This window comes from Saimiri boliviensis, chromosome 4 (assembly GCF_048565385.1).
Source record: "Saimiri boliviensis isolate mSaiBol1 chromosome 4, mSaiBol1.pri, whole genome shotgun sequence".
NCBI classification, from domain to species: Eukaryota; Metazoa; Chordata; class Mammalia; order Primates; family Cebidae; genus Saimiri; species Saimiri boliviensis.
In genome coordinates, this window is record NC_133452.1 from 34,283,114 (window position 1) to 34,295,199 (window position 12,086).

The 12,086-nt window shown below is 34.2% G+C and overlaps 1 protein-coding gene across 17 annotated transcripts in view; it reads left to right on the top strand.

Annotated features, from left to right (window-relative positions):
* AHI1 (Abelson helper integration site 1) overlaps nt 1-12,086 on the top strand; it is a 226,017-nt gene that overhangs the window by 30,011 nt on the left and 183,920 nt on the right. For all 17 annotated transcript variants that reach the window (XR_012517180.1, XR_012517181.1, XM_074397418.1 and 14 more), the window contains 3 exons: nt 5,198-5,417; nt 6,978-7,170; nt 9,469-9,564. Coding sequence is in view for 15 of the 17 variants with exons in the window: in XM_074397418.1 (XP_074253519.1) it covers nt 5,198-5,417; nt 6,978-7,170; nt 9,469-9,564 (509 nt within the window). In the remaining 2 variants the exon portion in view is untranslated. The remainder of the gene's footprint in view (nt 1-5,197; nt 5,418-6,977; nt 7,171-9,468; nt 9,565-12,086) is intronic.

Here is a 12,086-nt window from a genome sequence, read left to right on the forward strand (position 1 = left end):
TGGTTTTTGGTCTTTTTTTTTTTGAGATGTAGTCTTTCTCTGTCTCCCAGGCTGGAGTGCAGTGCCTGCCACAATCTCAGCTCACTACAACCTCCACCTCCCAGGTTCAAGCAGTTCTCCTGCCTCAACCTCCCTAGTACCTGTGACTACAGGTGCGACCACCACGCCTGGCTAATTTTTGTATTTTTAGTAGAGATGAAGTTTCACCATTTGGGCCAGTCTGGTCTTGAACTCCTGACCTCGAGTGATCCATCCACCTCTGCCTCCCAGAGTGCTGGGATACAGGCATGAGCCACCATGCCTGGCCTTCTCTGATTCTTGACATACTTTAAATTCAACTCTAAAATGATAGTGACTTTGTAGTTGCTATTGTAGCATAGAGGATTTCTTCTTTAAACCACTGAGTTTATATCCTCTAAATGGTTAAGACTCAGTTCTTGAAGGCTATAAATGGTCAACAACCAGTAAACATTTCTGATACTAAGTCTGCATCCTCTGTCAAGCATGGTATCTTTCCAATTCCTCAGCCTAATACCACTTCTCTTTCCTTTCTCAGCTTTCTGTTTCCCTTCTTGCTTTCTGTCTTCTCCTTTTTTTGTTTCTTTTCTCATATTTTTCTTTACATATTCTTACCTACTTGTACATCCTTTTTTAGTCTTTCAGTTTCCATTTGATTGGCCAAAAATTGGTATCAAAATGGTCGATTTTAGATTTTAAATATATATACATAGAAAAGCACTAAGCAGTATACTAGTTTTGTATGTTTATATAAACATGTTTACATATATAAAAAAAGTTTACATGTATATATAGCACTAAGCAGTATACTCATTATATATATGTTTTTAAAGTTTTTTCACAAACTGAACATACCTATAAAATCATTATCCAAATTAAGAAACAGACATGATTAACACCCAGAAAAATCAGCTTCTCCCTAGTTGCCCTATAGGAGTAAACACTACCTTGACATCTAACAGTTTACTTTTGCTTATTTTTTTTTACTTTAATATGAATAGAATGATAAAAACTGTGCTCTTTGTTCCTGGCTTTTTTTTACTCAGTTTTACTTTTGTAACATTTACACTAGAGCTTATTCATTCTTAGTTCTATTTTTGTATATTTAGATATCCATTGTGTGAATACACCACAATTAATTTACCTGTTTTATTGAGGCCATTTGAGTTGTTTCTAGTTTTAGGCAATTTTAAGTAAAACTGTAATTCACATTACAGTCATGTATTTTGGTAAGCACATGCATACCTTTATCTTGGGCATATTCTTAGTTGTAGAGTTGCTATGTCATAGATTATATATATTTTTTGTTTTAATAATTACTTCCAGTTTTCGAAAGTTGATTTGCCAGTTGACACTAGCAGAGTTTGAGAGTTCCAGTCACTCCACGTCTTTACCAACATGTGATACTGTTTTTTAAAGTTTTAGTCATTCTTAGGAGTGACTAAATTCCTCATTCTTGAGGAGTGTATAGGGATAGTTCATTTTGGTTTTAATTTTATTTCCATGATAACTTGTGAAGTTGAGTGTCTTCATGTTTATTACCTACTTGGATTTTGATATTTTTAAATATATTCAAGTCTTCTATGCATTTTTTAAAAAACAGAATTGTCTTTTTCTAATTGATTTGTAGTGATAGTTTACATACCTAAATATGAGTCCATTCTCAGATGTAAATACACACACACATATATATATTGCAAATGTCTTTCTACTCTGGTTTGATGATTTCTCTCTCATTGGTGTCTTTCGAAAACCAAATTTTCGTATACTCCAGTTTATCCTTTTTTTTTCCTTTGATGGTAAGTGCTCTCTGTAATTTAAGAAATCTTTCCCAAGTTCTAAGATGTTTTTCTAAAAGTTTTATTTTAAAAGTTTTACTTTTCACATTTAGATATGCAGTTCATCTGGAATTGGTTCTTATTTATGATAGGAAGCAGTGATCAAGATCATGTTTTTCCCTTATGAATATATGTTATAATTGATCCAGTACCATTTACTGAAGAGAGTGTCTTTTTCCCTCTGTGTTTCAGTGTCACTTTTCTCATAAATAACGTGACTGTGTTACATGTGGATCAGTTTTTGTAGTCTCTATTCTTTCACCTTAGACAGTTTGTACCAACACCTGCATGTCTACATAGGTCTTGCTAGGTGGTATTGTACTCTAGCGTTTTCTTTCTTCATCTGCATTGCCTAGGCTGTTCTTTATTCTGCCTTTCTATATGGATTTTAGAAGCAGCTTCTCAATTTTCTCTCTTCCTTCCTACCCCCATCCTGTCTTACAAGCTGTGATTTCGATCTAAACTGGTTGAATCTAAAGAGATTATTCACAGTATAACAACCCTCTAAAGAGACTTGACATTTTCACAAAGTATTGATTCTCAGTCATTGAATTTGGCATGCACTTAAATTTATTTGTATCTTATTTAGTATATCCCAATAATATAAATTTCAGCAGAATCTCTCCTTAGATTTATTCCTAGGATTTTATGTTTCTTAATGGTATTGTTAAATGCCATTTAATTTTTTTTTTAATTTGTTGCTGGTACATATATGTAGAAATGTATTTGATTTAAAACTTTTTAGCATTGTATCCATTGATTTTGCTAAATTTACTTATTGCAAGAGTTTATTTGTTTTTGAGACAAGGTATTGCCCTGTCACTTAAGCTGTAGTGCATTGGTGTAATCTCAGCTCACTGCAGCTTCTAACTTCCTAGGCTCGAGCGACCCTCCCACCTCACTCTTTCAAGTAGCTGGGATAACAGGCATGTACCACCATGCCCAGCTAATTTTTTTGTAGAGACAAGGTCTAACTATATTTTTCAGGCTAGTCTGAAACTCCTGGGCTGAAGCGATTTTCCCACCTCAGCCTCCCAGAATGCTGGGATTACAGGTATGAGCCATCACGGCCAGCAGAGTTTATTCTTATATTGTTTTGATTTTTCTATATGTACAATCATGTAATATGTTAATAACAATAGTTTTATTGCTTCTTTTTCAGTCCTTATACCCTATTCATTTTTCTTGCCTTGATACAGATCAAGATTTAGCTTATTATCAGTCTTTTTCTTTTTTTTTTTAATAAACTTCTCTCCACTATTTAATAGACTGTAGTTTTTGAGGGATATGTCTATTTAATCCACATTTTCAACTTTTGCATTCCCATAGCATCCGAAAGGCTGTTCCATTTTTTTCATTCATGGTATTGGCGGTTTATTTTCTCTCAATTTCTTCATCAGTCTTAGGATTTTAAACTTGTGAGTCTTCAAAAACCAACCTTTAACTTCGATTTTCTCTCTCACACATTTATGTACTATTTTAGTGATTTTTTTGTAACTTTATTATTTTCCTTCTTTGTACTTACTTGGGTTTGATTTGCTGTTTATTTCTATCTTTATAAATTAGATTTTATAAGAAAGATTTCAGTCTTATATGCATTTAAGACTTTTCATCTAAGTGCTACTTTACCTACATCTCTAAAATTTTTAATACTGTGTATTTTTATTATCATTTAACACAAAATATTTTTTAATTTCCATTTTAATTGATCATGCATTATTTGGAGGTATGTTGCTTAGTTTCAGGCAGCAGTTGCTTTTCTAGTTATCTTTTATTGGTTTCTGTTTTCCATTGTCAGATAACATTATGAATGATTTCAATCTTCTGAGTTTGTTGAGGCCTTTTCTATGAAAATTTTATGGTCAGATTTGGTAAATATTCCATGTTCACTTGAAAAGAATGGAATTTCTAATGTTGAGTGCAGTGTCTTATGCATGTCAGTTAGGTCAAGTTTAAATGTCCTCAGTTCTTCTTATTAAATCTTTTGGTCTACTGATTCTATCAGCTATTGAGAGAGGTATTAAAATTTCCACTATGATTTTGAGCTTATTTTTCTTCTACCTCCTGTCAAGTTGTCACTTTTATCATTATGCAGCACGCCCTTCTTTATCTCTAATAATCTGTAACCCTAAATAATTCTTTAGCCCTAAAATACAATGGGAGGTTCTGTTTAGCCCTTCAGTGCTTTTCGACTTAGTCATTTAGTCTTCTGTCTCATGTAACTTCAAAATTTGGCAAATTCTTTGAGCAGGAGACTGGCTGTATGTTAGACATCCTTCTTCAGGTATCCACTTTTGTCACACTAGCCCCCATGCATGCCAAAATCTCTGCTGATTTCTCTGTTCCTCAGTAGCAACCTTCTGCCAGAAATCACACCTGGATTTTCAACCTGGATCTGTGCCTGAATTGGTAGATGACCCCAGGTGAAAAGTGGCCTCTTGGTCCTTAATGTAAATTGACCACAACCTTCAGGACATCATCTTTGCCTGTTTTGTTTCAGTCCTCTTCCCCTGGCAGGTCATGGTCTGCTAGCACCACAAGCCTGGGAGTTTTCACTGCCTCTCTAGCTTCTCTGTAGATTCAGAATTCAGTTTTCTGAGAAAAATTGGTCATATGTTTGAGGCTTCTCAAATCTCCAGTTTTATCATTTTAGTCGTGCGGAACCCCACTGAGTTTTGCTGATTTCTCATTCTCTTTGCAGTGACCTTCTGCCTAAGCCAAATCCTGATCTTCAGCCCACACCCTGAATCAGCAAATATCCCCAGAGGCAAAAACAGCTGCCAGTCCGTCAGCTGACCTCTGACTGATTCTCCCTTTCTGGAATTTTAATCTGTCTAGTATACCTTGTCTCAGTACTTTTCTGATGCCTTTAAAATATAAAATAAGATTTTTGTCATTGATTTGGCTTTTTCCAGTTGTTACTCAAAGTGTTTACCTGCTACATCTTATTGCATCCTACCCAGAAGTGGAAATTCTAGTTGGAAGTGTATTGAGTCATACATATTCCATTTAGAAAATACCTAAAGTTACTTTCCTGACTTGACTCTCTTTGTGTGTGTGTGTGTGTGTATGTGTGTGTGTGTGTGTGTGTGTGTGTGTGTGTTTCTGCTGCTTGTTAGGAAAAATATAAACAAAGATTTTGCACCCTATTTTTAATGTGTTAGTAAATGTAGCATTTTACTTTCAGACTGTGGTTTGCTGTTGTCTGGCTTTTTCTTTCCCCTTGAAGTTCCTTTGTTAACCAAGCAAAATCATCATAGATCTTAAAGGTTAGGTTATATGTAAATACAACTACGGAAACAATTAATTATAACATTGATTTTTTTTTTCCATGCATGTAGTTGCACATGATAACGAAGATGTTCACGGTGATGGTGTTCACAAAATCACAAGCCGAGATAGCCCAGTTTATCCCAAATGTTTGCTTGATGATGACCTTGTCCTGGGAGTTTACATTCACCGAACTGATAGACTTAAGTCAGATTTTATGATTTCTCAGCCGATGGTAAAAATTCATGTGGTTGATGAGCATACTGGTCAGTATGTCAAGAAAGATGATAGGTAATTTTTTTTAATTGCACAGCTAATTCTTAAAATTGAAACTGCAGTAGAAGTCTTTTTTCTGGCATTGGTGGTTGAAAGTCAGTGGGAATACAATTGGATTTGTATTAGAGAACAGTCTAGTAGTTGCAGATGTTCATCAATCATTGACATTGATCAGAATATTATAGAAGAAATGGAGAACATCTAATTCAGTAATTACTTTTTTTTTTTTTTTTTTGAGACAGAGTCTTGCTCTGTTGCCCAGACTGAAGTAGTGGCACAATCTCAGCTCACTGCAATCTCTGCTTCCTGAGTTCAAGCAATTCTCCTGCCTCAGCCTCCCAAGTAGCTGGGATTACAGGCACCAACCACCACACCCAGCTAATTTTTGTATTTTTAGTGGAGACAGGGTTTCACCATGTTGGCCAGGCTGATTTCGAACTCCTGACCTCAGGAGATCTGCTTGCCTCAGCCTCCCAGAGTGCTGGGATTACAGGTGTGAGCCACTGCACCCAGCTCAGTAATTACTTTTAAGTGGAAGAGAATAATTCATTTTAAGTGGTAGAGAGCTTCTACCTGTTTATTGAGTAATTTATGACATAAAGTTGTATTTTAAATATTTTATATTGCCTTGTAAATGCTTTAATTGTCTGACTTCATATTTTTCTTTTGAAAGTAATATGTTATCTGGGCCTCAGGTAAGGTAAATGAATCTTGAACTTTTTTTTTTAAAGATTACTTCTATAGCTAATACATACTTGAAATCCCAAATGAAAAGTACAACAAAATACACATTTATACTAAAATTAAAAAAAAAAAATTGGTTTAGAAAGCTAGTGGGGAATGGAAATGGGATGATTGTCCAAAAAAAAATCCCATTCACTTATTCATTTGCCTTAGGGAATGCAAAGAAAATATGATAGTCAAAGGGTTTATAATCTTGTGCCTTTTTTTATTTAAATGAATTTTATGTATATTTTTATTTTATTTTATTTTGAGACACTCTGTCTCGCTGGCTGGAGTGCAGTGGCATAATCACAGCTTACTACAGCTTCAACTTCCCTGGACTCAGGTGATCTACCTCAGGCTCCCAAATGGGGCTGCAGACACATGCCACCACAGCCACCTAATTTTTTTTTTTGTAGAAACAAGGTTTCACCATGTTGCCCAGGCTAGTCTCAAACTCCTGAGCTCAAGTCCACCTGCCTCGGCCTCCCAAAACTCTGGGGTTACAGGTGTGAGCCACTGTTTCTGGCAATGTTGATTTCATTATAAACTCTTATAAAATCCTGAAGGAGTTATTTTATCTCAGCTCTGTACAGCAAAGGTCTAATCATACTTCTTACTTTATGTTTCTATAACAAAATAATCATGAAACCAATTGAGAGTCCATTGTAAGATGGACTGTTACTTTTAAGTCTTATTTCTGAGTTTCTAGATGGACAATCAGAATAATTTTTCCTTTTGTATTATTATGGCTATTCATTACTTCTGATTGTCTCACTTTTACACTATATATTTTTTTCTCATCTCAAAATTATAAAAAATACGTTAATGGAAGTATCTTTTTTTGAACAGGAAACGGCCTGTTTCATCTTACTATGAAAAAGAGAATGTGGATTATATTCTTCCTATTATGACCCAGCCATATGATTTTAAACAGTTAAAATCAAGACTTCCAGAGTGGGAAGAACAAATTATATTTAATGAAAATTTTCCCTATTTGCTTCGAGATTCTGATGAGAGTCCTAAAGTCATCCTGTTCTTTGAGGTATGAATTGAATAGAGCAATTCAAATAAATGTTAGTTAATATTTAATAGCATAAATATAATCTATTATTTTTAGTAGTCTAATAATGCAAAAAAGTGTGAGAATTTAATCTCTAGGATTTAGTGATTGTAGAATGCTATGGAATATAGGTGAGACGCCCTTTTATAAACAGCAATAGCATATTCGCTGAGCATTTGCTATTGCACTTGTTAAACATTTGGCCTACTTTGTATCATTTAATAATTACAACAACCCTGTGACTGTTAACTTTAGTGAAGTGATGAATCCACTCCATATGAATGCATTTCTCCATTTTTAAACCTTTTCACAAAGCATAAACTTACTTAACCATATTAGATACTCTACAATATGTGCACTACCTGGATAAAGATAAATGTACACAGATCAGTTAATTCATGCAATTTAATGTATAACCAAAAATGATGTAGAACTTCTGATATGTGAAGCGTTATTGGAGGTTCAGAGGAGTCAGGGAAAGCTTTATGGAATAGGTGGCTTTTGAGCTGACTAGTTGTTGTTATATAATTTTCTTACTGAAAATGATAACAAGGTTTGGAGTAAAAGTTGTTTCCCCAAAGTTACTCAAATTTTAAGTGTAAAAAATTGTGTTTGGAGATAGTTTGAACCTAGAATACTACATTTCTTTTCTCTGCCATGCGTTCTGTCTCCATAAGCAAAAGAAAATAGAGAAAGCCTCCCTTCCAGTGTAAGCTAGATGGAGAAGTTTAGCATGGGAACAGCAAGAAACTTGGCATAACCAATGCTGGAGATTCGTTTTGTAGTATTATTTTTATGAACCTTGACTTTCTGGTTGTCTGTGTGTATTTATGATATAAATATTTCAATATTTACATTTGTGAGTATGTTGTGTGTGATTTATATAAACCTGTGATTGTTGAAAAATGGATATAATTTGTATGTTAAGGAATTTTTTCTTTGTCTTCAATATTTGTCATTTGTTATAATGTTGTATATTCATTTTAGTATTAAAAGATGAAGAAGGATACATTGTTGGATTATCAACACTTTTGGTTGCTTCTTAAGTTTTCATGTAATGTGTTATTGCCTCTGCGGCTACTTTTTGATCTTGGCTTTTTAAGTGTTTATTGAGGACAACTGGATGATGTCTGCCACAAGTCTTTAAAATCATTATTTTACTCCTAGGTATTTCTCCTGAGGGAAAAATGACAAGTCCACAGAGATGTGTGTGCAAGGATGTTTATTTTAGCACTGTTTATAATAGCAAAAATTTTAGGGAGATAAAATAACCTAAATTTAGGTCATTAAGAGAGTTAGTTAAGTAAGTTATAATTTTTGTTAAATTTATGGTATTTTTAACAGAATAGTAGGCAGTCATTAACATTATGGTATTCATGTGTGTATATTGACATGAAGAGATATTCACTACATATTATATAAAAATAATTTGTGCAATAACATTATTAGATTTGTAGTTTCATACATATGTTTAGGAATGCACAGAACAAGATTTATCCTGCAAACCAGATGTTAATGGTGGCTATCTATGGATCTGAATTACAAGTTGTTTTTACTTTGCATATATGAATTTTTTATATTATGTTTTTACTGAGTATGTATTATATCTGTAAAAAAGATATAGGTATCAGAAAAACACAGAGGAATGGATTCTGTGTTGTCTCTTAAGCAGTCTTCTTTCTATAAAGATCTCATTTTCACAGCTGAGCTTTTGATAAGCACCAGTAGGTTCAAAGTGATAGCGTCTGATAAGTACCTAGAACACTATCTCTGTGGCAGGCAGGGTGCAAATCCATGAGCTTTTATGTCCACATAGGATAGAGAAATGGAAGAATTCCCATTGAGAAGCCTAGTTATAACATATATCCAAAGAGAAAAACCCCAACTTTAGAAAGGTGTTCCGAGGCAAAGAGCCAGAAATAGGGCCATGAGTTTTTTAAACAAACAATGCTTTGAAGTCTGCTCTGATACATACAAAATAATCAAAGCTTAAGATTTCTATGCCTAGTATAGTTGTACCTAGGTTATACTGGAGGTGATTAACACTTTGCCTTGGATTTGGAATAAATGTTAATATTTATTAATGAAAGATAAAAAAATGGACCCTCCCTAATTGAATGAGTTAACTTTAAGGTGAATGAAGTGAAAGAAAAATGTTTCTACTTCCTGTAAAGGTAAACGTTTTTAAGTACTATACAAATGATTTTTAAATTTTTAATAATATGCCATTAGAAAATATTAAATGTCAGGTATCTTAGTCTTCTGTGAATTTATTTGCAGATTCTTGATTTCTTAAGCATGGATGAAATTAAGAATAATTCTGAGGTTAAAAACCAAGAATGTGGCTTTCGGAAAATTGCCTGGGCATTTCTTAAGGTATGTTTTCCATCCGTTTTAAACACTTTTAAAATGGTCTTCAAATGTAAGCTGGGTGCTTATTCCTAAAGTCAATTTGGTCTCATGTAAGGAGTTAGAATCTAAGATAAGGCTGCAGAGATGAGGAGTTGTTAATTCAAGCTCAGATTATGCTCATTTAGATTCTTAAATATTTATTGATGGCCCAGTATGTGCTAGTTACGCTATTTGGTTCTGAGGATGTAGCATTAAAAAAGACAGAAACAGCCCTGCTATTATTTATTCAATTCAACAAATATGTATTAATACTTTCTATGTACCAGTGACTGTTCTTGTCAGTGGACAAAGATGACAAATTCCTTGAACTCGTGGACTTCATATTCCAGCAACATAAACTCGAAACAATTGATTTCACAATTTATCATTTAATTATAAATTTTTATAAATATTCTAAAGAGGTGCAGGATGGATGATGAACTGTGGGGTCAAGGAAAGGATTCCTGAGGAAGAGACATACTGCCACCAGTGGGGAAGAGATGGTCCGTGGTAGAGGGAGCAATATATGCAAAAACCCTGATATTTGAAGGAGCAGAGTTGATTCAGAAAATCAAAGAAAGCCACCAAGATTGGAGGACAGAGACTGATGGGGGTGAATGGGGCACGGAGGAGGTTGTTGAGGTCAACAGGATGTTAATTATGATGATGAGGTCTTCGCAGTCATTATGGCAAGAGAGAGCCATCATAGAATTTAAAGAGCAGTGGGAAGCCATTAATTTTAAACAAAACAAGAAAATAATCTGATTCATGTTCTAGAAGGATACATATTCTGCTATGTGGAGAACAGATTAGAGAGGGAGCAAATGTAGATACTTGAAATCAAATTAGGAAATTCTGACAGTAGTCTAGGTAAAAAATGTCTTTGTACATTTGTCTTTGACTAGATGTCTTTGACTAGGATGTTTCAGCAAAGATGAAAGACAGATTTTTTTTTAAAGAAAGGATATTTTAATTTTATAATTATCTTTTATTCCTTCAAACATAAATTATGAAATCTTGAGTAGTCTATTTTGAACCATCTTATAAAAACATTTTCATTTGTTTATCCATTCAACAAATATTATCTATAAAATGTGAGGCAGTCTGCTAAATACACTACATTCATAGATTAAATTAGACACTGTATATATATATGCCCTCCAATTTAATTTCTGTACAGATGTGTTAGCTACATTGTTATGTGCTATAGAGCAGATGCTATGAAAATCCTGTTGAGACATTTAATCCATATTAGGGGTTAGAGAGAGGTTTTAGAAGTATTATAATCAAAGAACTGAATAGCAGCCAGGTTGGCTGTGGTGAGTAATTGAGAGTGGCCTTAGGAATCACCTGATCCAGTGTACTATCTATGATCACCCTTATATAAACCTCTTATGCCTTTTCTATACCAACTTCCATACTGATTTAGAGGAAAAAAAAAAAAATTAAAAAAAAGCAAAAAAGTTCACTTTCACATAGTAGACATTGCCATCTTGTGGTTTTATTAGAAACTGCATTTCTTTTATGCCAAGGTTCGTGCAGACCTGCAGTATTTACTGTAAGTTGCACTTGGGAAGCAGTAACATATTTCATAGCATTTTTACCTCTAAGTACTTTATGGATTTTTGCTTATTTATTCAATTTATGCCATTGGCAAAAATGGCAGTCAAGAATTCTCTGTATCCCCCCATAAAGGGTAAGGTATTCTATCTGCTTTACATTTTCTAATACTTATCTGTCTTTTTCATTAGACTGTAAGCTTTTTAGAGTCACCAATGACTTCTTTTGGGTAAATATATTGAACATTTTTAGTCCTTATTTTACTAGATCTTTTTGCATGTAATATATCACTCTCTTGAAACTCCATCCTATATCACCAGCTTCTAGCATATTAATGGCACATAGAAAGTGCTTGGTGAGTACAGAGAGAATTAATCAATGATCATGGAAAGAATGACGAAGATAAAATTTGTCTTCAAGAAAGTGGCATGACGAATGCAGTAGCTCACACCTGTAATCCCAGCACTCTGGGAGGCCGAGGCGAGCAGGTCATCTGAGGTCAGGAGTTTGAGACCAGCCTGGCCAATATGGTGAAACTCTGTCTCTACTAAAAATGCGAAAACTACCTGGGTGTGGTGTTGTGCACCTGTAATCTCATCTACTCAGGAGGCTAAGTGGGGGGGGAAATCACTTGAACACAGGAAGCAGAAGTTGTAGTGAGCCATAATTACACCACTGCACTTCAGCCTGGGCAACAGAGTGAGACTTCATCTAAAAAAAAAAGTAGCATGAAGACAATTAAAATTCAGATGTTTTATTACCTATACGATTGGTTCCAGGGATGTCTTGGATAATTTTTATTACAGTAGTTCAAATGAGACTTTAATTCTCATCTATGCCTCAGATTCTCGGGTACTTTCAATTCTTTTAGTACATATATGTGGCTATTCTTTTAAACCAAAAAGTAGTAAAGCCTTATTTATTTGAGCTCTACATTATATAATTTA